Here is a 26,744-nt window from a genome sequence, read left to right on the forward strand (position 1 = left end):
CCTGCATAAAATTAAGACCAGCAGTGGGAACTGGAATTCTCTAATGCTTTGAGAGGAAAGGATTTCTTCTCTTAACCCTCTTCTTCTTATACTAATTATCATGTTTATTAGCATGATCCTTACATTAGAGGAATTCTTCTTGGATTAAAACTGCAGGCACAGCTTCCTTGTGTATAATTCTAAAAGCTACCAGTGACAATCAATTTAGTTTGGATTGAAAGGAGTTCTTTACGGAAATATGCCCCCTCTCCCTGCCAGAATATAAATGAATATAAAACCATCCCACAATGTTTTTTGTTGTGGTTTTGAGTCACTCAGTGATGCTAACTTTCCTACAAAACACTTTCAGGATGATTAGGACAACAACTGGGGACAAGTTTAATAACTCTTGTACCTCTCATGCTTTAGATCCTAAATGTAAGGAAGATAGCATCCTGTAGGTATTCCAAGAGGCAGTTCTAGTGTTAGAATCAACAAGAGGGGGGAAAAGCAAAAGTTTGGGAGGATATGTAAAGAAGGAAATGGTATAACAGATTAACAGAGTTGGAAGGTCATCTAGTCCAACCCCCTGCTCAAACAAGAGACCCTACACCATTTCTGAAAAATGGCAGTCCAATCTCTTCTTGAAAGTCTCAAGTGATGAAGCTCCCACAACTTCCGAAGGCTACTTCTGTTCCATTGGTTGATTGTTCTCACTGTCAGAAAGTTCCTCCTTATTTCTAGGTTGAAGCTCTCCTTGGTCAGTTTCCATCCATTATTCCTTGTCTGGCCTTCATGTGCTTGACCCCTTTCTCCCTGTGGCAGCCCCATTGCTATCATGTCTCCCCTGGCCCTACTCTTCACTAGATTAGCCATGCCCAGTTTCTGCAAACCGTTCTTCATATGTTTTAGCCTTTAGTCCCCTAATTATCCTGTTGGCTCTTCTCTGCCCTTTTTCTAGAGTCTGAACGTCTTTTTTTTAAAATAGTGTGGGGATCAAAACTGGGTGCCTCTTTGTCTCTGATAGTTCAGATACCTTCACATAACCAATATTACAGTAGCAATAGAACAGGATATTGGGTTCAACAGGGTTGAAATTGGGGCTCTCTGAGTTTGCGATTTATTTATTTATTTTTTTGCTTATGACTTGTCACACACTTTTCTTCCTTGTAGTAGTAGAGGAAGAAATTGATCGAGATCAACTATCTTTGACTTATTATAGGAAATAGTAATCATTTTGTCATCCACGGTAGTAAATAGAGCTGTTGGGCTAGAGTTCCTGCAATGATGGAAGCTTGAAGCTCAGATTCTTGGCTTTCGTAATTCTCTACCGATTTGATAAAGTCATAGATTGTTTTGTCTTTTGTTTAGGGTATCTTCCCATCAACCTACATTCACCTCAAGGAGGCAACGGTGCAAGATGGTGGGTGAGTAGCCAAGATCATTTTTTAAAAAAATGTGCAACAAATTCTAGAATTCTATTTATTTTATTACACAGGTTCCATTCTGGGAATCAAGTTCTGCAAACAGTTGTCTGCATTATTTCACACAGTATTCACACGTTTTATTTATACAGAATAGTTGAGAACTGATATGAAATAGTGTCCAGGAGATGGGCAGGTGAGACTGAGGAATGCTTCCTTTTGGTAATCCCAGACCACATCCAGAATGAGCCAAGTTAAACTTTGGGAGCTTTTTTAAAAGCAATAACAGAAGAATAGCAATAGCACTTAGACTTATATGCCCCTTTACAAGTGCTTTCTAGCCCTCTCTAAGCAGTTTTCGGAGTCAGCCTCTTCCCCACAACAATCAGGGTCCTCATTTTACCCACCTCGGAAGGATGGAAGGCTGAGTCAACCTTGAGCCTGGTGAGATTTGAACTGCCAAATTGCAGGCAGCCAGCAGGCAGCAGAAGTAGCCTACAGTACTGCACTCCAACCTCTGCACCACAATGGCTCATCCATCCATCCAACCATCCATCCATCCATGTATCCAACCATCCATCCATCCATCCATCCATCCATCCATCCATCCATCCATCCATCCATCCATCCATCCATCCATCCATCTATCCTATCCTATCCTATCCTATCCTATCTATCTATCTATCTATCTATCTATCTATCTATCTATCTATCTATCTATCTATCTATCTATCTATCTATCTATCGCAATAGCACTTTCCCCCCCAATAAAATTAAGACTTGTATACCACTTCACGGTGCTTTTCAGCCCTCTCTAAGCAGTTTACAGTCAGCATATTTGCCCCCAACAATCTGGGTCTTCATTTTACCCACCTCAGAAGGATGGAAGGCTGAGTTAGCCTTGAGCCTGGTGAGATTTGAACTGCCAAATTGCAGGCAGCCGGCAGTCAGTAGAAGCAGCCTGCAGTACTGCACTCTAACCACTACGCCACCGAGGCTCAAAATATTAATAAATAAGACATGCAAGCACAACATGTATATATGTAAATCTAGTGAGTCCTAAAAACAGTTTGTTGGGCAGACCTTAAATTACCAACAATAATTTCAACCACTTTTCCATAGACAAAATGAGACAGTAATTCCTAGTGAACTTCCATTGGTCCAAGAACTCACCTCTACTTTGCGAGAATGGGTAGTGATCTGGCATAGGCTGTATGTGGTAAGTACTAATTCTCTTTACTGGGCCACCATAAGTTCTTTCCCAAAGCAAATAATGGGTTCTGGTGGATAAGCTTCATGGGCTATTATAACCATAGGAACAATTTTTAGAAACCAGAAAGAGGTGGTTACACTTTGCTTTATATCCTGCCTTTCCTTCAGAAACTCAAGCTGGCGTGCGTAGATCCATGTCCATGTTTTTCATTTAACAACCTTGCAAGGTAAACAATGCTGGCTGAAAGTTACCAAGTAGACTTCCATTGTGGAGTGTGACCTTGTGAAGATAAATTGGAAGACAGGAAGATATAACGAAATAGATCCTATTCAGTGATGTAATATATACTATAGGTCAGTGATGGCGAACCTTTTTTGGCTCGCGTGCCACAAGTGGGGGGAGCGCAGGGGGGTCGAGTGCGGGCGTGCCACACCCATAATGCTATGTGCGACCCCCCCAGTGCGCATGCGCGCACAACGCACGACCCCCCCCCATTTTTACATGTTTTTTTTTGCCCTCCCCAGGCTCCAGGGGCTTTATAGGAGCCTGGGGAGGACGAAAAGAGCCTCCCCCGACCCCCCGGAGGCCCTCCGGAGGCTTCAGAGGGTCATTTTAAGCACTCCGAAGGCATCAGGGAAGCCTCGGACGGTCCCTGAAGCCTTCGGAGCGCTTAAAACCACCCTCCGAGCAACCTGGAAGTCACTTCTGGTTTGCTCGGAGGGTGGTTTTAAGCGTTCCGAAGGCTTCAGGGACGGTCCCTGAAGCCTCCGGGGGGGGGAGGCTCTTTTCGCCCTCCCCAGGCTCCTATAAAGCCTCTGGAGCCTGGGGAAGGTGAAAAATAGCTTTTAAAAAGGTGAAGTCAGCTGGCCAGTGAGCGCATGCACGCTGGCCAGCTGACAGGGCAGCACTTCGCGTGCCCTGACAAATGGCTCCGCGTGCCACTTGTGGCACGCGTGCCATAGGTTCGCCATCACGGCTATAGGTGATTCATTTGGATTCTGTTCTGACCTAGGCCTCCCAAGAGCACAAAGCAGACTCCTTGTCCCGATAAAACCTCTTTTATTTAGGTTAAAGGGAATTCCACTCCAGCAAAGTCCCGGCAAACAATCTTTCATGAGATTTCACAACTATAGACCTTTATCGGGCTTGGAGAGTTGTCAGGCCGATATCTTCCAAACGCCACTCTGTAGCAGACAATACTTGGCAAGAAGTCAGGAACAGATCTTCACCCTAAAGAATTGAGCTAATTGTCTCCTGCAAACTCCCCTCCCCGTTTGCTCCTCTTTATTCCCTGTGGGAGGGGCCATTCACTGTCCACCTGTGCCTTTACTCCCGAGTTAACCCTTGTTCCTTAGCTGTTCCTTTCTCCTGGCAGCTCTGCACAAGCGCACATTGGGAAGAGGCTTCGGCTATTCTTCTGCCCCACTGATATCTGACTCTGAATGCAGCTGATAACTGTCAGACCATCCTGACCCCCTCCCTGCCTCCGACGCAGATCCCTCATCAAAGCCTTCCCCAGACTCCAGAACTGGCCCATGTTCCTCCCCAACCTCCTCACTTTCTGAGTCTGCCACCAGCTCCTCTGGCCACTGGCGAGCCACAACAGATTCAGTATAACCTTTTGGGAAATGAATAAGTGGAAGATTATGAGTTTCCTGTGGGGTCTTTTGAGCTTGGTTGTTTCTTGCAAACATTTCATTGCCCAACTAGGTAACATCATTACTGCTAGAAGGTGGATCTGCTTATTAAAAAAAAGTGGCTTGCCCTGTCAATGTTGGTGGGAGTGTTCTGGTTCCTTGATTAGGCTGTTGTTTACTGTTTGTTTGTTTGTTTGAGTTGTTATTTCCTTTGGGGTATTCTTTACTGATTGATTGTTGGTCTGTGTATTAATCCTGTGTTAATCTATTTAGCGGTGGCTCAGTGGCTAATACGCTGATGTTGTGTATCAGAAGGTCGTCAGTTCAGTGGTTTGAATCCCTAGCGCCATGTAACAGAGTAAGCTCCCATTACTTGTCCCAGCTTCTGCCAACCTAGAAGTTCGAAAGCATGTAAAAATGCAAGTAGAAAAATAGGGACCACTTTGGTGGGCAGGTAACAGCATTCTGTGCGCCTTCAGCGTTTAGTCATGCCAACCACGTGACCACGGAGACGTCTTCGGACAGCGCTGGCTCTTTGGCTTTGAAACAGAGATGAGCACCGCCCCCTAGAGTCAGGAATGACTAGAACATATGTGCAAGGGGAACCTTTACCTAATCTACTTATCTGGGTGTTGATTTTTGGCTTCTGCAAGAAAACAGCCAAACTCAGAGGGCACCAAGGTTCAATCTTGAGCTACAAATATTCTCTTCTAATGGCATGAGTTTCCTATTATTATAGGATGCCTTTGTTGTGTTAGTTGTTTAATTTTCTGTTTCTCATTTCTTGTCTGCTCTAGGAGAACAAAAGCTCCCTCTTTCGCACTGTACAACAGATGACTTATAGTCTGATTGAATGGCGATCCCAGATCCTATCAGGCACTCTCCCCAAGGATGAGTTGGCTGAACTCAAGAAGAAAGTCACGGCCAAAATCGATTATGGCAACAGGTAATACCGACTGTCTTTCTCAGACTTCAGTCACATCCTTAAATTGAATAACTAGAGGTGCAAGTTTGAAAAGAAAATGTTCCTGGTGTGTCTAGATATGATGGATCAGATTGTTGACATCAGAATCTCCTTGATCACACGAGCCCAGCTCTAAAATTTGAGTTTATGGACTTATTTTTTAAAAAGATGGACTTTGGGTTCATGCATGACAAACAGGTAGTCTCGACTTACAACAGTTCATTTAGCAACTGTTCAAAGTTGCAACAGCACTGAAAAAAGTGACTTATGACCATTTTTCACAGTTGCAACCCTTGGAGTGGCCCCATGGTCACATGATCAAAATTCAGATATTTGACAACTGGCTCATATTTATGACGGTCGCAGTGTCCCAAGGTCATGGGATCCCCTTCTGTGACCTTCTGACAAGCAAAGTCAATAGGGAAGCCAGATTCACTTAACAACCGGGTTACTAACTTATCAGCTGGAGTGATTCACTTAACAACCGTGGCAAGGAAGCTCGTAAAAGGGGGCAAAACTCACTTAACAAATGTCTCACCAAAACAACAGAAATATGGGGCTCAAATGTGATTGTAAGTCGAGGGCTACCTGTATAAAGCAATCTACTTACTTGATTATATTTTGTTGACTTTTTTCCATTTGGTTTTCTTAATTGTTTCGGCTATTTGTTCATTTACTGTTATGCTCCTATTGTCAGCACCCATTATTCTTCTCATAAAGACTAAGAGTCCAGTCTAAGGGCTGCAAAGTACGCCCTCTGCCACCAACTAAGATCCATCTCTGCTCTTGACAGCTGTGGATGCCAGCAGTGTGCTGGATATCTGAAACTGTATGTTTTCAGTCAAGGTTCATGGTAGAGATTTTTCACCCCCTCCTCCCCCCCCTTACACACAACATATGTTTGCATGCAGGATCTTCCAGATACCCAAAGTCACAAATACTATTTCAAAAATAAACAGAAACAAGTCTATTTTCATCAAGCTGTGAATCCCACTTCTGTGTGCGCGACACTTTATTTTCTATTTCCATTTCACTTTGGATCCCTCTTTTCTTTGTTCTCCTGCCCTTTTCCAAAGACTTCTTTATAGTTGATACGCCAAGTCTGATTTCACACTAGATTATGGGACAAGTGGCACATTGAGTGAATAAGCACAGTGTTGTCCAGATGCCAGAGTTAGTGCTTGAGGAACAGGTGCTGGAGATGTTGATTCTAAAGAGCTCTAGAGGATGGAGATACCCCCAAATCCACCAGACACCTATTTTCCCTTGTGCAAAACAAACATCCTCCACTAGCTTGGCACTTTTTAAATATGTTGGACTTCATAACTAGGAGTAGGAGGGTGAACTTGCAGCCACAACTCAATTCCTCTAGTCTGCACACCTATCCTATCCTATCCTATCCTATTCATCCATTCATTCATTTATTCATACATAAAAGTAAAGGTAAAGGATCCCCTCGCACATATAAGCTAGTCGTTCCTGACTCTAGGGGGTGGTGCTCATCTCCATTTCAAGAGATGAGTACTGAAGAGCCAACACTGTCCAAAGACATCTCCGTGGTCACGTGGCCAGCATGACTAAATACCAAAGGTGCACGGAACAATACTGCAAGACTGTCAAACTTCCCTTGACTGATACTAGATTAAAAGCTGTGCAGGCAGGGATTCCTTCCCCCCAAAAGGTGGTTTCTATTTTTCTACTTGCATTTTTACATGCTTTCGAACTGCTAGGTTGGCAGAAGCTGGGACAAGTAACTGGAGCTCACTCCATTACACGGCGCTAGGGATTCGAACCGCTGAACTGCCGACCTTCTGAGTGTCTTAGCCAGTGAGCCACTGTCATTCATTCATTCATGCATATATCTGTGTGAAAGAGAGACTTGGAAATTAAGCAGAATCAGGTTTGACTATAGTTGGATGGCGATTACCATGAAATGTCAAACTTTTGGACTGTGCTGGAAAGTTGCAGAGCTTCCTAGAAATGTCAATAGCAAACTGCTTCCATGTGGCTGCCAACAATACTGCAAGATTGTCAAACTTCCCTTGACTGATATTAGATTAAAAGCTGTGCAGGCAGGGATTCCACAATATATGTACAGTAACTTTTTGGGTAAGCTGGTCTGTTATAATAACTAGGAAAGCTTTTTCAGGAGTACACCCAGCAACTACAAGGTGTCAATTCTCTTTAAAGTAGAAGCAAACTACCCATTGTGCACCTCCTCCTCTACTGGGATGGTGCAGTGGGCTAAGTGTTTGGATGTGAGGATCAGTGGCCATCTGGGTCTTGTTATAGCCATGCATCATTCTGGTCTTTGGCTATCGCCCACCTTGAGTGATCCAGCCCTCATATCGATTGGCTCTAGAAAGGTCCGACATTTGGATCCTAAGTAGGCAAGGATGCTTTGAATCTGATTCCAACACTAGCAATATCCAGATTTTGTGCACCATTCAGCTATTGCAGATATTAATGCCCATCCAAGTCAGATATTCTCTGGATGTTTTGTTTATGTGGGGTCCTTGGTGCTTTCAGAGCTTGGTTGTTTTCATTAACAAAACCAGATAACACCATTGTCTTCCATTTAGTTTATGTCGTGTTTTGGTTTGGTGAGTATTCACTGTTTTGTTTTGTCTGCTGCTTAGAGTGGACTACCAGTGAGGCAGGATAAATGGGTTGAAGAAATAAAATGTAAAAGAAACCCAGAGATCAGGAGTGTCCAACTTTGGCAGCTTTAAAATCTGCGGACTTCTTTGGTTCCCAGAATTCCCCTGGGAGTTGAGGTCCATAGGTGTTAAAAGTTGCCAGGGTGGACACCTCTGCCTTGGATACTAAATGTATTTGTGGCCAGAATGTTGCTTCCGCAACAGCATTTGCTGAGCATTTCAGTTTTTGTTTGAAGCTTCCTAAAAGATTCTAGAATTGCATAGGGGAAAGTTTGGAAAACCCATGGATATTGCCACCCTTAAAGTGGGATCTCTGCGGTGGGGAACTTCTTACTTCCTGTTCCAGATTTTGTTATTAAATTATTAAGGCATATGTACATTTTACACACACACACAGAGAGAGAGAGAGAGAGAGAGAGACAGAGAGACAGAGAGAGAGAGAGAGACAGAGAGAGAGAGACAGAGAGTGAGAGAGAGAGAGTCAGACAGACAGACAGACAGACAGACATTGAGTGGTGGCTCAGTGGCTAAGACACTGAGCTTGTCGATCAGAGGTTCAGCTGTTCGAATCCCTAGTGCCGTGTAATGGAGTGAGCTCCCGTTACTTGTCCCAGCTTCTGCCAACCTAGCAGTTCAAAAGCATGTAAAAAAATACAAGTAGAAAAATAGGAACCACCTTTAGTGGGAAGGTAACAGCGTTCTGTGTGTCTTCAGCATTTAGTCATGCTGGCCACATGACTATGGAGACGTCTTTGGACAGCGCTGGCTCTTTGGCTTTGGAACAGAGATGAGCACTGCCCCCTAGAGTTGGAAATGACTAGCACATATGTGAGAGGGGAACCTTTTTACCTTTATACTTCCTTTAGCTGTGCAAAATTCTTTCACATTTTCCTTGAATCTGGGCAGTGTTACTTTCCCTTATATGAAGTGTTCCGTTAGCTTTCAGTGATGTGCAGATAAAAGAAGACTTAAAAAAAAAACACCTGCTGGAAATAGATATAATTGGCTCTAGGATTTGGGTTCTTAGTTTAATTGAAAAGTTATTGTCATTTGCAGCGGGCAAATGTTATCTGTCCGGATTTTTTAGGTTTCTCTCTTTGCCCTTGTCCCAAATGGGCTTTTTTCAAAAGGCAACAGGACTGTCTTGTTTTTTCCTTGAAGACGTTTCGCTTCTCACCCAAGAAGCTTCTTCAGTTCTGACTGAATGGTGGAGAATGGAAGGATTTATATTTCTTGCAATCATCTGGTCATTAGCGCTCTCTCTCAGAGCCATTGAGGCCACTTGGAGGTTTATCTGTGCCCTCAAAGTCACTTGAATAGTGCAAATGGGTGTGGAGCCTTCTTGGAATTGCTGAAAGGACTGCATTGTAAACAGGAGAGAGATGGTGATATATCCTCCCGCTTTGTTGAGAGAGGGCTATACAATTTTAACATAGAGGGCCTCTTTGACCCCTCTTTTAAACCAGCACTCCTCTCTGTCCAGAATGTGGACTTTGCTGTCTTCAAATGCAGATGGACTCTTGAATTTTGTCCTGATGAGTTTGCTCTCCTGTGTTGTTCTTCTTTGTCTCTTCTGCTCTTGATTACCTCCTTGTTTTTCTGGATTATTTGCAAGGATTTTGGGACTGGACCTGGTGGTGCGTGATGATAATGGGAACATACTGGATCCAGAAGTTACCAGCATGATTTCACTCTTTAAAGCACACGAGACAGCATCCAAAAGAATTGATGACAGGATCCAAGAAGAAAAGGTACTTTTTTTTTTTTTAGCATTTTGTTTCCTGATCAGGAAGTTGCCCAGAAATAACTTTATGCCAGAATGGAACCCAAAAGAGATTCACAGTGGTATAACGTGATGTAAGTGTGTGGTGAGGCTATGCTTTGAACAAACAGAACTTGTATTTCCTTCTCAACATTTCAATATCAGTACAATCAATAATCGCTGTGATTTTTTTAGGGATGGTGAGCAGCCTTTCTGCTTGCCTAGGATTAACCTGGAAATTTACAAGTACCGTATTTTTCGGAGAATAAGATGCAACCCCCCCCCCTAAAAGGGGGCGAAAATTTGGGTGCGTCTTATACACCGAATGTAGCCCCACCCACTGGTCCCCATCCTTTGACCTCTGCCTCCCAGCAATTTGCCTCCTTGCAGTAAACAGCCAGTTTCCGCTTCAGCACAGCCTGATTAGCACAAGCAGCTGATTGTGTCGGTTGGGTCAGCCTCCTGACCATCAGCTGTTTCAGGCTGCAGGGATTGCCATTGCCTATTGCCGCCTCCGCACACCCCATTTTTGGCCTCCGAGTCCGCATCCCATTTTTTGGCCTACGGATGCCCCATTTTCCTCCCATTCCGATCCCCACCACCCAGAATGGGTGGAAAATGGGATCTGCGGAGGCTGAAAACATGGTGTGTGGAGAGTGAAAATGGGATGCGGAGGCCGAAAATGGGGCAGGCCAAGGTGGCAATAGGCTATGGCAATCCCTGCAGCCTGAAACAGCTGATCATCGGGAGGCCAATCCAACCAACAATCAGCTGCTTGTGCTAATCAGGCTGTGCTGAAACGGAAACGGGCTGTTTGCTTCAAGAAGGCAAATTGCTGGGAGGCAGAGGCAGATTTTTTTCTTGTGCTAATCAGGTTGTGCTGAAATTGAAACTGAAACAGGCTGTTTGCTGTTTGTTTCAAGGAGGCAAATTGCTGGGAGGCAGAGGTAGATTTTTTTTCTTGTTTTCCTCCCCAAAAGCTACATGTGTTTTACAATCTGAAAAATACAGTACTTTCTTTTTAAGAGGAGAAGAACTGGAATCCCTTTCTGGGCCTAAATGAACATTTCACCAATGGCAGCACTTTTTCACCCTTAGGTGAAAAAAACAGAAAGAAATCCAGTACTTTATTTGGAGTGGAGTTTAAGGACTGAACTCTTGTGTAGTGGGTAAATTACATGCTGAATGTACATTCAGCAATGGTAGAGAAAGGATTAACTTGCTCAGATTTTCCCTGTTGTATAACCATCTTCCTGAGTCCTGTTGAACCCAGGGGAATTTCAGATATTTGCTTCATGTTGCAAGCATAAATAAGATAGAGCTGGGTTTAATGCAGGTTAATAAAACAATGATGCTGCTTAGCATTGCTAATCCATGGAAGAAAGTTTAATCAAAGTCCCATGTGATGAAAACTTCCATCTTTCTGGAAGTTTTGTTTGATTAATTTCTTGATTTAAATGTACAGGTAGAATATTTCTCTTTCTTTCTTTTTCTTTCTCTCTCTCTCTCTCTATTTCTTTCTCTTTCTTCCTTTCATTTTTATATTTTATTTACCTTTATTTTTATTAGATGACTGTCATGTTATCTCAATTAGTGATGTGTGATCCACCTCATCCACTGGAAGGTTGGAGCTTCCACTACTCTTCCTGTGAAGTACTGCTTTCTAACACTACTATTAAACTTCCAATTTACATTATGGTTGATTTATTGTGGTGCCTGGCATCATCTTAGAACTGAGAAAAGAGAGTGTCTCTTTATAAGATGATGCTTGATAGCTCCAGCTTTTAGAAGTAGAATTTGAATCTCTCTCTCTCTCTCTCTCTCTCTCTCTCTCTCTCTCTCTCTCTCTCTCTCTCTCTCTCTATCATATATATATTTCCTTCCTTCCTTCCTTCCTTCCTTCCATCTAGCCATCCATTTAAAACAGTTCCAGCTTTTATAAGTAGAAATTGAACTGTAAGCCACTCAGAGTCACTGGGTTGAATTGGGGGGCTATAGAATATGAATGAATGAATCAATCAATAAATAAATAAATTCATGGATAGCTAGACGGATGGATGAATAAAAATGCATTGACTACTGAAGGTATGAGTGCGTATTCAAATATTTTGATCTTCTTTTAGTTGATCACAAAATTCATTTAATCACAGCCCTGATTTTGCATACGTGTTGCCACAGTGTGTGAGCATGCCACACTTTTCAGTTTTAGGGAAACTAAAATAGTCTTACTTAGATCATGGCTGGAAAAATGGACACCTTTGTTGGATAATTTAGCTCTTTCTACATTCTCACCTTTCCTTTAATCTCTTATTCCCAACAAGTCTCTTCAACAGAATGTAGACCGACGAGGACAGTCTATCTTTAATAATACCCACACTTACAGCCTGTACATCAATTTCAAGAATTTTGTCTGCAATATTGGTGAGGATGCAGAGCTGCTTATGAGCCTTTATGATCCAGATCAATCCAAATTTATTAGGTATGTTGCTAGTAAAAAATCTTTTTTTCTAAAACCTGTCTTAGGGAATGTTGGTTGTATGTTGCAGTAAGTTGGCTGTAATCATCAAGATAGATTATGACTTTAATGCATAACAATACAGGCAGCCCTTGAAAACCACAATTGAGCCCAAAATTCTTAAGGGAGCTTTTGCCCCATTTAATGAGATTTCTTGCCACAGTTCTTAAGTCAATCACTGCGATTGTTGAGTTGGTAAGACGGTTGTTAAATGAATCTGGCTTCCCCATTAACTTTGCTTGTCAGAAGGTAGCAAAAGCTGATCACATGACCCCGGGACACTGCAACCGTCATAAGTATGAGTCAGTTGCCAAGCATCTGAATTTTGATCATGTTATCATGGGGAGGCTGCAACGGTCGTAAGTGTGAAAAACGGTCACAGATCTTTTTCTTCAGTGCCACTGTGACTTTGAACAGTCACTAAATGAACTAGTGTGAGTCGAGGGCTATCTGTTTCTCATGCAGGCCTGTTATGAAGATGAAAAGCGGATTTTTAGTTTGAAGAAAACAACTGTCCTTTTCATTAAAAAAAAACCAGGAACATTATAATTGAATAATTATAACGGGAATGGGAAAATTTCGTTGTAAACAATATGCTAGTGCTTTAGATCTATCTCTTCTATCAGTTTCCCCTTTGCTGATCTTATTCCTAAAGGAGGGAAAGTCTCAAACAGTATTATTTCCATTTAAGGCAATTCTTCGTGCCCTTATTTTCTCTCTCTCTTTGTTTCTTTTGGACACTAGCTCACGATATGTTGCAATTTAGGATCAGAAGGACTTCCTTGTTTTATTTCTATAAAAGCCAAAGGCACCTGAAAAATCTGTTTCCCTTTGACATTCATCTTGGATATAAAGTTGCCTTGGCATTGTTTTAATGCTGGGCAAAATGATTTGCATGTCCTGAACAGCAACGGCATGTCCATTTTTATGGTTCATCGCACAGTCAGCCAGATGTTCGGACTGGATTTGGCAGTTTCATCTACCTACTAGCTGATAACCTGACATTGCCCGTGTATTTATTTATAGGGGGGAAATGTCCAGACCAAACATAATTTCTAACGTTGATTTTTCCCCCTTCCCAGAGGGATTCCCCCTGTGGAGTACTGTGAAGCCATTACCATGGCAACTCCACTGCAGTGTACAGTAGAAGCCATTTTACGGCAGTACAGTAGAGGCCATTTTAAGGCACAACAGGCTGTACCTTAACAGAACACACACCCCGAGGGGGGGCTAGGGGTGTCTTACCCCCCACAGTATGTTTTTCCAGATAGTAAGTCATCTGTCTATCAAGTTTGGTTGAAATTGCTCGAGGCATTCCAGAGTTATGCTGGAAAATACACAGAGAGAGAGAGACATTTTAATATATATAAGAAGATTGAGTCTTTACCAAGGACCTGGGACAGGCAGATACAGGTGTTTGATAGACCAATGGTAATTTTTGTCACTTCTAATGGTGTTCAAGTGGTCCTCCAGTTGTTTTGGGATTGTGCCCAAAGCACCTACAGTATTACTATTTGCAATATTAAAAGTTACCACCTTCGCTTTCTTTTGCCACAGTCGTTCTATTTCCATTTGCAGGTCTTTTATTATTATATTATTACTATTATTTTAGTGAAAACTACCTGGTTCGCTGGGGAAGCAATGGGATGCCGAAGGAAATTGAAAAGCTTAACAACCTTCAAGCTGTCTTCACGGTAAATTTTCTCTTTTGCCTTTTGGGTTGTACTGACTGGCAGATAACTTCATTTTTATAGCTGTGTTCCTTTGTTGTACCTTTGTTGTGATAGCGTCATTGGGCAAGGGGCCATGCTGTGAATGGGAAGGGTCAACATAATCTATTTCATTGTCTAACAAGCACAATGGTTTGGAAAGATTTCTCGGATTTATCTCTATAACAAAGCCAACTAACTTTTTAAAAAGGTCATTTTGACATCCAATCTGTAGCTGGCTACTTTGATCCTCAGCCATACATACCTTGGATAAGAGATCTTTCCAACCAGTCGGCCACCCAATTGCTGATCTCTGATTTTAACGTGTCCCTTACTGTGTATCTCAGGGTTTTCCAAAGTGGTTAATATTGAATCCCCAAAATCAATTGGATTGTCCCCTGCTGTTATTCAGAGTATTTTTAGCTAAAGTAAGATAAAGTTCCCCTTACACGTATGTGCTAGCCGTTCCTGACTCTAGGGGGCAGTGCTCATCTCCGTTTCAAAGCCCAAGAGCCAGGGCTGTCTGAAGAGGTCTCCGTGGTCATGTGGCCAACATGAATAAACGCTGAGGGCGCACGGAACGCTGTTACCTTCCCACCAAAGTGATCCCTATTTTTCTACTTGCATTTTTACATACTTTCGAACTGCTAGGTTGGCAGAAGCTGGGACAAGTAACAGGAACTCACTCCGTTACACAGCGCTAAGAGTTCGAACGGCCGAACTGCCAACCTTTCTGATCGACACTGCTTCCCCTATTTAGTTAAAGTAGCATTTATTAAATAGTTTTCATGTAATAAATCTTTGGGAGCTGAACATACATAAAGAGGCTGATGAGCAGAGGAACTTTGTTAGCCGTGGCATATAGGCTGGGATATTTGGTCTCTTTTCTCCCCTAATATTTGAATTGGGGGGGGGGAAGCTTACCTACAATCTTGAAGAATTGCCCCCAGTCATAGCCAATAATGCTTATGGTTAAGTGTTGGAAAATTTAATTACTTTAAAAGCTAGTGTGTACACGAGCTTAAAAAATATGGGCCCTAAATGATGTATAACTATGTAATAGTATTATAAGGATAGCTGGAAACCTGAACCTGGCTCACACTTCAGCCAAAAAAGAGGGGTTTTTTGGGTGGTGGTGGTAAATGGAACTTGTATATAAGTATACTTTTAAAAGGAGAAGGTATGTAAAATTAGCAATATGGAAAATATTTTCTGGAATATAATTATTAATGCCACTAATATTAAATGGAGCTTGCTCAGATGCTGAAATAATACACCATGCAAATTAGAGAGTGGAAGGGAGGGAACGAGAGAGAGAGAAAGGAGACAGGAGAGAGGGAAGCAGAAGGAAGGGAAAGAGAAGGAGAGAGGGAAGGTGTGGAAAGAGGGCAGAGGGAGAGAGCAAGGGGAAGTAGAGAAGAGAGAGATGGCAGAGGGAAGAAAGGAGGTGGGGAGGAGGAGAGAGGGAGAGGAGAAAGGTTGAAGATGAAACAGACTATAATATGGTGTATGGAAAGCAGAAGGGCAAATGAAAGGTGATGTGGCTTGATGGTAAGAGGAATTGATATATTGAATATTCTTTTTTTTAAATGTTTGTTAAGGTGTAATGGTACACTTTGGATTATATGTGTGTTAAAAAATAAAAATAAAACACTTTTTTACAAACAAAACAAAACAAAAACAAAGCTAGTGGGTATAGTAATGTAATCCTTGGGCAAGGTTCTGCATTTTAAAGTTAGTTTTATTGATCACCCCAACAGGGATGGGTAGTGAGCATTCTTTACATCTGCCAAATGATGCAGTCTTCCCAGGGTCACGTGACCAAAATGGCAACTGATTCATGCTTATGATGGTTGCAGTTATCCTGGGGGTCCTGTGATCCCATATTGCGACCTTCTTACAAGCAAAGTCAACGGGGAAGCCGCTTAAGAACCCCGTTAGGGGATCCCCCTGATCACATGATCAATATTTGGATGTTTGACAACTGGTTTATGTTTACCGTGGTTGTGGTCATGTGATCATCTTTTGCAACCTTCTGACAAGCACAGTCAATGGGGAAGCCAGATTCACTTAACAACTGTGATTCACATAATGACTATGGCCAGGAAAGTCATAAAATGGGGCAGAACTCACTTCACAAAGGTTTCATTTAGCAGCAGAAAATTGGGGCATAAGTCGAAAGCTACCTGTACCAATTTAGCCCAATTTATTTGGGGCATCTTTGCAGCAACAACTACCCTCCCCCTCCCCCCGCCCAATTCACCCCAATTTCTTTCCATCCATGGAGCTCTGGGGGAATTGATATTGCTTCACAGTTGTTGGAACAATGTCCATTCCTGTTTTCAATTTCACTTTGGCAGAAAGTCGGAGAGACAGAGGTATTTCCGCTGTAACAAGCAGGAGGAGGAGTGAGTTTACTTAATCCAGCTAATAAAGATGGCAAACCTAAAGTAGAAGCTCGTTCTGCTGATTCATTTCCCCTTGGCACAAAAAAAAAAAAAATACTCCTTGAATAAATGCTGGTCATTTGAACACTCCTAGTAGAAATTGGCACAAGAGCCCGATTGGCATAATCGGTTAAGGCTGCAGCCTAGAAACCAGGAAACCGCAAGTGTTAGTCCTAGTCCTACCTTAGGCACAAAACCAGCTGAGTGACCTTGTCCCAGCCCAGCCCTGGGAAGGAAGTAAACCACTTCTGAAATCTTGCCAAGAAAATTGTGGAGACTTATCCAGGCAATCACCAGGAGTCAAAGCTGACAGAGGGAAAGGAAGGAAGAAAGAAAGAAGGAAGGAAGGAAGGAAGGAGGGAGGGAGGAAGGAAGAAGAAAGAAAGAAAGAAGAAAGAAAGAAAGAAAGAAAGAAAGAGAGAGAAAGAAAGAAAGAAAGAAAGAAAGAAAGAAAGAAAGAAAGAAAGAAAGAAAGAAAGAAAGAAAGAAAGAGAAAGCTACATACATTCATGGGGTTTGGACCATATAATATAGATACAGAAGATAGATAGATGATAGATGATGATAGATGATAGATAGATAGATAGATAGATAGATAGATAGATAGATAGATAGATAGATAGATGATAGATAGATGGATGATAGATGGATGGATGGATGGATGGATGGATGGATGGATGGATGATAGATAGATAGATAGATAGATAGATAGATAGATAGATAGATAGATAGATAGGGAGGCAGACAGGGAGGCAGGCAGGCAGGCAAATGATGGATGGATAGTTGGATAGAGAGGGGAAGAGGAGGAAGGAAGGAGAGGGGAGAGAGAGAGAGAGATTCTTTCTCTATAAGAGAACCAGTTTGATCTAATGATAAAACATCAGGCTAGAAAGCAGGAGATCATGAGTTCTAGTCCTGCCTTATTAATGAAAGCCAGTTGGGTGACTTTGGGCCAGTCCCTCTCTCTCAGCCCAACTCAGCTCACAGGGTTGTTGTTGTGGGGAGAAGAAAAGGAGGAAGGGGTATTGGATATGTTCGCCGCCTTGAATTATTTATAAAAATAATAAAGGGATATAAATAAATAAGCAAGATTCTTTCCATGTGTTCCTAGGCCAATTCAATATGTCCCAAGTTATTTTATACTTCAGTGATTATTTTTGTTGCCCCACCAGGATCTCAGCAGTTCTGACTTGATCCGGCCTCGGGTCAGCCTAGTGTGTCAAATAGTGCGTGTTGGCCACATGGAGTTGAAAGAAGGCAAGAAGCATACTTGTGGCCTACGGAGACCTTTTGGAGTAGCAGGTACTAGGACTTGGTTTTGGTGGTGGTGGTGGTGCTAAGGTCTTCTTTTCAAGAAATGTGTCCTGGAAAATAACAGTTGAAGTCCTGGGCTTCGTTCTTCACCTGGCCATTTGCATGCTGAGGTTCGGCATGATAAGAAGATGAAAGCAAGACGAAGGCCCTTGCTCTACTGCAGAGTTGAAGTGGTCTTCCTCATCCTTGATCCATCGGGAAACTCCAGTGACATGGGAAATGGCTGTCCCTGTCTTGCTTCTGATTCATCTGTTTCCCATCGTTGCAATCTGTTCTGACCTAGGCTTCCCAAAAGCACGAAGCCAACGCCTCGTCCCGATAAAACCCCCTTAATTTAGTTTAAAGGGAATTCCTCTCCAGCAAAGTCCCAGTCTTTCCAGAGATTTTACAACTACAGACCTTTATCAGGCTTGGAGGGCTGCCAGATCGATATCTTCCAAGTGCCACGCTGTAGCAGACAATACTTGGCAAGAAGTCAGGAACAGATCTTTACCCTAATGAATTGAACTAATTGCCTTCTGCAAACTCCCCTCCTCTTTTACTCCTCTTTATTCCTGTGGGAGGGGCCGTCCACCGTCCACCTGTGGCTTTATTCCCGAGTTGAGCCTTGTTCCTTAGCTGTTCCCTTCTCCTGGCAGCTCTGTGCATGCGCACACTGGGAACAGGCTACAGCTGTTCTTCTGCCCCACTGATGTCTGACTCCGAAGGCAGCTGATAATTGTCAGACAGCCCTGGCTCCATGTCTGCCTCCCACGCAGAGCCCTCGTCCGAGACTTCCCCAGACTCCAGGACTGGCCCATCATCCTCCCCAACCTCCTCACTGTCCAAATCTGTTTCCAGGTCCGCTGGCTGGCCACAACACAATCATCTGAGTTTCCCTCAAGGAATGGAAGACAAAGACAGCTGTGAGATTGGTGGCCAGATTAATCACTTAATCCAAGTGTCGGCAACCTTAAAACACTCCAAGAGCCATTTGGATCTGTTTCCCACAGAAAAGAAAACACAGGGGGCCACACAAAACCCACCAACTGGGGGTTGAAAAGCTCAATAAATCGTGTGCTGGCAGATGTTGCACATTGGCAGTTGCGACACGTATTTTGAGTGTTAGGGAGCCGCAGCAGAGGGACGAAAGAGCCACATGTAGCTCCAGAGCCACAGGTTGCTGACCCCTGACTTAATCACTTAAATGAAAAAAGGAAGGAACAAACCAGTAGGACACGTTCCGTACTTTGTGTGAATTATTTCCAAAGCACGGCAATAGGTAGTTATATATATATATTTGTGTTGTATTTGTGCTGATAAATAAACAAAGGGAGACTAGTATAGATCTATTTCAAGCTATTTAGCTCTCATCAGCTAGCCATACCCTTACTGGGATTTGAACCTGGGCAACATTAAAAATAAAAATATGGTTTTCTGCCTGGATGGTTTTCTGTAGCTTCCTCCCATATTTGGGCATACCAGGGGTTGTAACACAAATACATATATACATACAGTGGGGCAAAAAAATATTTAGTCAGCCACCAATTGTGCAAGTTCTCCCACTTAAAAAGATGAGAGAGGCCTGTAATTGGCATCATAGGTAGACCTCAACTATGAGAGACAAAATGTAAAAAAAAAAACCTATCAATCACATTGGCTGATTTGGAAAAATTTATTTTCAAATTATGGTGGAAAATAAATATTTGGTCACCTACAAAAAAAGCAAGATTTCTGGCTCTCGCAGACCTGTACCTTCTTCTTTAAGAGGCTCCTCTGTCCTGCACTCATTACCTGTATCAATGGCACCTATTTGAACTTGTTATCAGTATAAAAGTCACCTGTCCACAACCTCAAACAGTCACACTCCAAACTCCACTATGGTGAAGACTAAAGAGCTGTCGAAGGACACCAGAAACAAAATTGTAGACCTGCACCAGGCTGGGAAGACTGAATCTGCAATAGGCAAGCAGCTTGGTGTGAACAAATCAACTGTGGGAGCAATAATTAGAAAATGGAAGATATACAAGACCACTGATAATCTCCCTTGATCTGGGGCTCCACACAAGATCTCACCCTGTGGGGTCAAAATGATCACAAGAACGGTGAGCAAAAATCCCAGGACCACACGGGGTGACCTAGTGAATGACCTGCAGAGAGCTGGGACCAACGTAACAAAGGCTACCAACAGTAACACACTACGCCGCCAGGGACTCAGATCCTGCAGTGCCAGACGTGTCCCCTTGCTTAAGCCAGTACATGTCCAGGCCTGTCTGAAGTTTGCTAGAGAGCATTTGGATGCTCCAGAAGAGGATTGGGAGAATGTCATATGGTCAGATGAAACCAAAATAGAACTGTTTAGTAGAAACACAACTCGGCGTGTTTGGAGGAGAGAGAATGTTGAGTTGCATCCAAAGAACACCATGCCTACTGTGAAGTATGGGGGTGGCAACATCATACTTTGGGGCTGTTTCTCTGCAAAGGGACCAGGATGACTGATCTGTGTACAGGACAGAATGAATGGGGCCATGTATCATGAGATTTTGAGTGCAAACCTCCTTCCATCAGCAAGAGCATTGAAGATGAAACGTGGCTGGGTCTTTCAACATGACAATGATCCCAAACATACTGCCTGGGCAACGAAGGAGTGGCTTTGTAAGAAGCATTTCAAGGTCCTGGAGTGGCCTAGCCAGTCTTCAGATCTCAAGCCCATAGAAAACCTTTGGAGGGAGTTGAATGTCCATGTTGCCCAAAACATCACTGCTCTAGAGGAGATCTGCATGGAGGAATGGGCCAACATACCAGCAACAGTGTGTGCCAACCTTGTGAAGACTTACAGGAAATGTTTGACCTCTGTCATTGCCAACAAAGGATATATAACAAAGTATTGAGATGAACTTTTGATATTGACCAAATATTTATTTCCCACCATAATTTGCAAATAAATTCTTTCCAAATCAGCCAATGTGATTGTTTGGGGTTTTTTTTACATTTTGTCTCTCATAGTTGATGTCTACCTATGATGCCAATTACAGGCCTCTCTCATCTTTTTAAGTGGGAGAACTTGCACAATTGGTGGCTGACTAAATACTTTTTTGCCCCACTGTATATATATATTTGCATGATTGATAGATGGTCAACCAACCATTTTTTTCCCTGAGTTTAGTTCAAGTCTTGGTTTCAACTAATTTTTGTGATCTTAGACACATTGGAGCTTTAGAATTCCTAGCCAACAGGGCCTTTGATAATGTTGATGGGATTTCTGGAAATTGATGAACGAGGACATCTGGAAGACATGAGGTGCTTTACAGATTTGAAATTTGTATCAAAAGTTACCAACCTATTAAGACATTTTTGCTGTAATCAGTAAAAGCCTGTTTTTTTCCCTTTAGTGATGGACGTTACAGATATCATTCATGGGAAGGTAGACGACGAAGAGAAGCAGCATTTTGTTCCCTTTCAGCAGTAAGTAGTTAAAATTCTAAAAAAAGAAAAAAGCACAATTTTGGGGGGGGAGCTGGTGGTCATCATTTCGAAAGACCTACGCCCCAGAGCTCACTGTAACAACATTGCCAAAAAGGCATTCAGAGTTGTCAACCTTATTTTACGTAGTTTTCTTAATGCTATGCTGCTAACTGGGGCATACAAAACCTTTGCCAGACCTATCCTTGAATACTGCTCCCCTGCCTGGAACCCACACTGCATTTCGGACATCGAAACATGAGAGAGGGTCCAGAGGTCTTTTACAAGAAGAGGACTCAACTCCTCTGCTCGTAATAAAATTCCGTATACCAGGAGGTTTGAAATTTTAGGCCTGGATAACCTTGAATTACACCATCCATGTTCTGACCTGAGCTTAGTGCACAAGATACTCTGCCCTTACATCCTACCTGTTAATGACTACTTTTACTTCAACCGCAATAACACGAGGGCTATCAATAGATACAAACTATTTACAAACAAAATTGTAATCTGTTCTAATCGTGATTGCAGGAAAAACTGTTTCAGCAATAGAATAGTAAATGTGTGGAACATTTACTGATCCTGATCCTATTGTTAGTTCCTCTAACCCCTCATACCTTTTGCCTTAAGGCAGCCATGGCTGGCTGGGGAATTCTGGGAGTTGAAGTCCACAAGTCTTAAAGTTCTCAAGTTTGGACACCCCTGCCTTAAGCTGTCTACCGTGGACCTAACACATTTCTTAAGAGGTCCCTAAGGGGGCATGCATAAGCGCACCAGCATGCCTACCATCGCTGTCCTACTGTCCCATTTATATGTACTGCATTTTTCAGAGCATAAGACGCACCAAGATTTTGAAGAGGCAATTTTTTTTAAAAAAAGGGGGGGTGCACTCTGCAGACCTCCCCAAAACGGCCCGCTTCTCATGAAAACATTTTTGTTTGTCAAAAAAAGGGCACGAACAGCCTTTAGGAGGCTTGTAGAGTGCTCCTGGAGGCTGGGGGGGGGGGGGCAAAAACAAGCAAAAAACGGCCCGTTTTTCGCCATTTGTACCCTCCCAAGCCCCCCAGGAGCACTCTGGAACCTCCTAAAGGCTATGCATGGCCATTTTTGCAAAGGGGGAGGGGGTTTCGGAAGGCCAAAAATGCTCTATTCAGTGTATAAGATGCACCCAGATTTTCACCATCTTTTTTGAGGGAAAAAGGTGCGTCTTATACTCTGAAAAATACGGCACTTTTTTTTTTTTTTTTTAAGGGCAGTGTATTCAAAAGTGTATTCATTTCTTAAAAAGACGTTTCTATTGATTTGTGTTACTGAAGAAACGAATCTAAAATTATGAACAGGTCTAAAGTTGATTAAATGATATCTAATAAAAACTGGCCATAAAAAAGAACATATAATTTGTAGTGTATTGTGCAATTAATTGTCACAAAGGGCCCTCTTTTTATGTGTTTATGGCTTTGTTTTGCTTATTTTTATCCATTTATTTGTGCCATTTTTCGTGTGTTTCTCCTACTTGCTTCCTTGTGCTTGTTGACAAATTAAAATAAATAAATAAAATAAATGTTTATGTGCTTTCCAGAAAGTGGGCAGGTCCAAGACAAGAAGTGGGATAAGCTAAGACAAAGCCTATACATTCAATTGAAGCAGTGAACGTGGCTTATCCGAAGTGATCTCGGGGAGCTTCTGTCACAGGCCTATACAGTATCACTTTCTTACTTGATTGGAATTGCACATAATCAGAGTTCTCCACATGGAATGAGCCGTGTTTTAGGATTCAGACTGGCATGCATGTAGCTTGTGTTTAGACCTTCCCTGCATGGGACAGGGCTGAAATAAAGAAGGATAAAATAATCCAGGGTTTTTAAGTGCAGAAACTACCTCCCAATATGGCTTTCACCCTCAACCATTCCTATGAATTAACAAAAATGTTTATTATGAGACTAAATAGTTTTGCCAATCAGCTTGAAGAGTTCTACAAGCTATTTTTATCCATCCGATCCTGCAGCATTTGAACAATGGGTGGATGGATGGATGGATGGATGGATGGATGGATGGATGGATGGAGTGCCATCAACTCATCATTTTACTCTTAAGTGACCACATCGATAGGGTCAGCCAGGAAGATCTGTTCCTAACATGGTCTTTCAGATCTTCCTCCTGCAAGAAGAATCTTGGTTTTTTTTTATTCATAATCTGATAATGTTGACAATCTGGAAATGTGCCACTTTTTTTCCTCCTCCTTTCCTCTTTCCTCTTCAGGATTGCCATGGAAACATACATCAGGCAGCGGCAGTTAATCATGGCACCATTAATAACGTCACACGTGATTGGAGAGAATGAGCCCCTCACATTGGTCTTCAACAAAGTTATTGCGGCCAAGGAAGTGAATCATAAAGGGCAAGGTACGCACTGGAAAGATGGCTCCTGGAAGCATTGGAAAGAGGGGAGGGGAGGAGGGAGGGACATTCCTTTGAGGTGAAAACTCATTCATGGCTTTGGATGGTTCACTGGTCAAGGACATTGACGGGCTCCTTCCTGCATGACTGCTCAGAAAATCTGTCATCCATTTGATTCAGTTTTCCTGATGAATGGGGAGAGCCACACAATTTTAGCTGGCACGCTGATGATGTGTAGATGACAAACTACAATAAAATTATGTTGGTGGGCAATTGCAAGAGGGGTTGGAAGCATGGTCTGAAAGAAACAATGTTCTCAAAGGGGAAAAAAATGTGAAAAGTGATCCCTAAATCAATCCTGTTTGATATGAGCAAGAGGGACAACTATTTTTGTCACCGGGACAACAGACAACAGACTTAAGCTCAACCCCTCCAAGACTGAGTGGCTGTGGCTACCGGCACCTCGGTTCAGCCAGCTGATTCCATCGCTGGCCATAGGGGGCGAACATTTGCCCCCTGTGGAACGGGCGCGCAATTTGGGCGTCCTCCTTGATGCCCGGCTGTCAATGGATGACCATGTGGCAGCCGTGGCGAGGGGGGCGTTCCACCAGGTTCGCCTGGTGCGCCAATTGCGCCCCCTACTGGACCGGGATGCCCTATGCACGGTCACTCATGCGCTGGTGACGTCCCGCCTGGATTACTGCAACGCTCTCTACATGGGGCTGCCCTTGGGACGCGCCCGGAGACTGCAGTTAGTTCAGAACGCAGCCGCGCGGGCTGTGATGGGGAGTACGAGGTACTCCCACGTAACACCTCTCCTGCGCGAGCTGCACTGGCTGCCTGTGGTTTTTCGGGTGCGTTTCAAGGTGCTGATTACCATCTTTAAAGCGCTCCATGGCACGGGACCTAGTTACTTGCGGGATCGCATCCTCCCACATACATCCCTGCGGCCAATTCGCTCACACAGGGAGGGACTTCTCCTGGTGCCGTCCTCTAGGCAATGCCAACGGGCGACACCAAGGAGTAGGGCCTTCTCTGTGATGGGCCCAACCCTCTGGAATGACCTCCCCCCCGACATTCGAACCACTTCTGACCTCCGCTCCTTCCGGCAAAAATTGAAGACCCACCTGTTCCGATTAGCAGGCCTGGCATAATTACAACTGTCCCTCCTGGCAAATGTATTATCATCTGGTTATTTTAGGGTTTTTTTAATTTATTGTGTCTATTTTAGGGGTTTAAAAACTTATATTTATATTAGCTTTGTACAGTTCTTTTAATTGCATTTTAACCTCCTCCATGCCAACTGCACATATTTAACTTTTTTATTGTATTTTGTTATATTCTGTATGGACTGTACACCGCCCCGAGTCCCTTTTGGGAGAGGGGGCGGTCTAGAAGCATCAAATATAAATAATAATAAACCAAATCCCCAAAAGTCTACAGGTGAAACTCGAAAAATTAGAATATCATGCAAAAGTTCATTCATTTCAGGAACGCAACTTAAAAGGTGAAACTAATATATGAGATAAGACTCATTACATGCAAAGCAAGATAGTTCAAGCCGTGATTTGTCATAATTGTGATGATTATGGCTTACAGCTCATGAAAACCCCAAATCCACCATCTCAGAAAATTAGAATATTACATGCAATCAATAAAACAAGGATTGCACATAGAACAATACCGGACCTCTGAAAAGTATAAGCATGCATATGTACTCAGTACTTGGTTTGGGCCCCTTTTGCAGCAATTACTGCCTCAACGCAACGTGGCATGGAAGCTATCAGCCTGTGGCACTGCTGAGGTATTATGGAAGACCAGGATGCTTCAATAGCGGCCTTCAGCTCTTCTGCATTGTTCGGTCTCATATCTCTCATCTTTCTCTTGGCAATGCCCCATAGATTCTCTCTATGGGGTTCAGGTCAGGCGAGTTTGCTGGCCAATCAAGCACAGTAATCCCACAGTCATTGAACCAGGTTTTGGTGCTTTTGGCAGTGTTAGCAGCTGGAAAATGAAGTCAGCATCCACATAAAGCTAGTCTGCGGAAGGAAGCATGTAGTGCTCCAAAATCTCCTGGTAGACGGCTGCATTGATCCTGGTCTTAATGAAGCAGAGTGGTCCAAAGTCCTGTAGCTCAGTGGTCCTCTTTTCTGATGAGAGCAACTTTTGCATCTCATTTGGAAACCAAGGACCCAGAGTATGGAGGAAGAATGGAGAGGCCAATCAAGCACAGTAATCCCACGGTCATTGAACCAGGTTTTAGTGCTTTTGGCAAAAGTTGCTCTTAAGTCTTAAGCACAACACTAATTTTATAAGAACAGCCCAATGCTTTTTATGCCCCCCTCCCAAAAAAAGTGGAAAAAAAGCCCTAGTAAACAAAAAAAGACATTTTGATTTTAACCTCCACTCACTTCTCTTTCCTTATCAAATCTGCACAGGATGGTACCAATAGCACTAATGCTGCTTTTTGTTATATTCTTTGCTCTCCGTCCCCTTTTAGGCCTCTGGGTTTCTCTGAAACTGCTGCCTGGTGATTTAGCTCAGGTTCAGAAGGATTTTTCTCATCTCATTGACAGATCGACAGCTATTGCCCGTAAAATGGGATTCCCAGAGATTATATTGCCTGGTGAGTAATTCAAGGGAAACAAGAATGAGATTACATCTTTTTTTTTTAAAGAAATAGTTGGGTCCAGATGTCTTCCAAATTGGGGGGGGGGGCAATTCCTGGAGAAAAAAAGTAAGAAAAAAGTAAGATTGTATTCCAATTTCCAAGTCGGACAGAAAAGGGTTCTTAGAATTCTCTATTTTAATTGGCAGGTGAAGTTCGGAATGATATCTACGTCACTCTGATGCACGGAGAGTTTGACAAAGGGAAGAAGAAGACACCTAAAAATGTTGAGGTTACCATGTCTGTTCATGATGAAGATGGAAACATTTTAGAGGTAGGAAGGGTTTTCCAGAAGTTGGTGGTAAACCAAAGAAATGCTTAGGTGTCCTGTATCTCTCCCCAAAGTTGGGAACATTTTGGGATCTTCTTACCAATCCTTGGGACAAAGTCCTTAGAATGTGTTGTTTTTTTTTAGCAGGCCTGGGATCATCAGTTAACAGATACCCCATGCACTGGCTGCATCATGTATAATATTCTAATGCATTCCATCATAGAATAGAATAGAATAGAATAGAATAGAATAGAGAAAGAGAATAGAGAATAGAGAATAGAAAAAAATAGAAAATAGAAAAGAATAGAATAGAACAGAGAATAGAATAGAATAGAACAGAGAAT

General features: G+C 42.8%; 1 protein-coding gene across 2 annotated transcripts in view; it reads left to right on the forward strand.

The window, feature by feature from the left end:
- Nucleotides 1-26,744, forward strand: part of DOCK5 (dedicator of cytokinesis 5) — a 154,931-nt gene that overhangs the window by 51,304 nt on the left and 76,883 nt on the right. For both annotated transcript variants that reach the window (XM_081960726.1, XM_081960725.1), the window contains exons 4-14: nucleotides 1,351-1,406; nucleotides 2,526-2,622; nucleotides 5,051-5,199; nucleotides 9,493-9,628; nucleotides 11,961-12,118; nucleotides 13,767-13,848; nucleotides 17,483-17,612; nucleotides 20,996-21,068; nucleotides 23,325-23,467; nucleotides 25,962-26,087; nucleotides 26,279-26,403. In XM_081960726.1, the coding sequence (XP_081816852.1) occupies nucleotides 1,351-1,406; nucleotides 2,526-2,622; nucleotides 5,051-5,199; nucleotides 9,493-9,628; nucleotides 11,961-12,118; nucleotides 13,767-13,848; nucleotides 17,483-17,612; nucleotides 20,996-21,068; nucleotides 23,325-23,467; nucleotides 25,962-26,087; nucleotides 26,279-26,403 (1,275 nt within the window). The remainder of the gene's footprint in view (nucleotides 1-1,350; nucleotides 1,407-2,525; nucleotides 2,623-5,050; nucleotides 5,200-9,492; nucleotides 9,629-11,960; nucleotides 12,119-13,766; nucleotides 13,849-17,482; nucleotides 17,613-20,995; nucleotides 21,069-23,324; nucleotides 23,468-25,961; nucleotides 26,088-26,278; nucleotides 26,404-26,744) is intronic.

The sequence above is a fragment of the Natrix helvetica genome (genome assembly GCF_964273705.1).
Source record: "Natrix helvetica genome assembly, chromosome: 8".
In the NCBI taxonomy this organism is placed as follows: Eukaryota; Metazoa; Chordata; class Lepidosauria; order Squamata; family Natricidae; genus Natrix; species Natrix helvetica.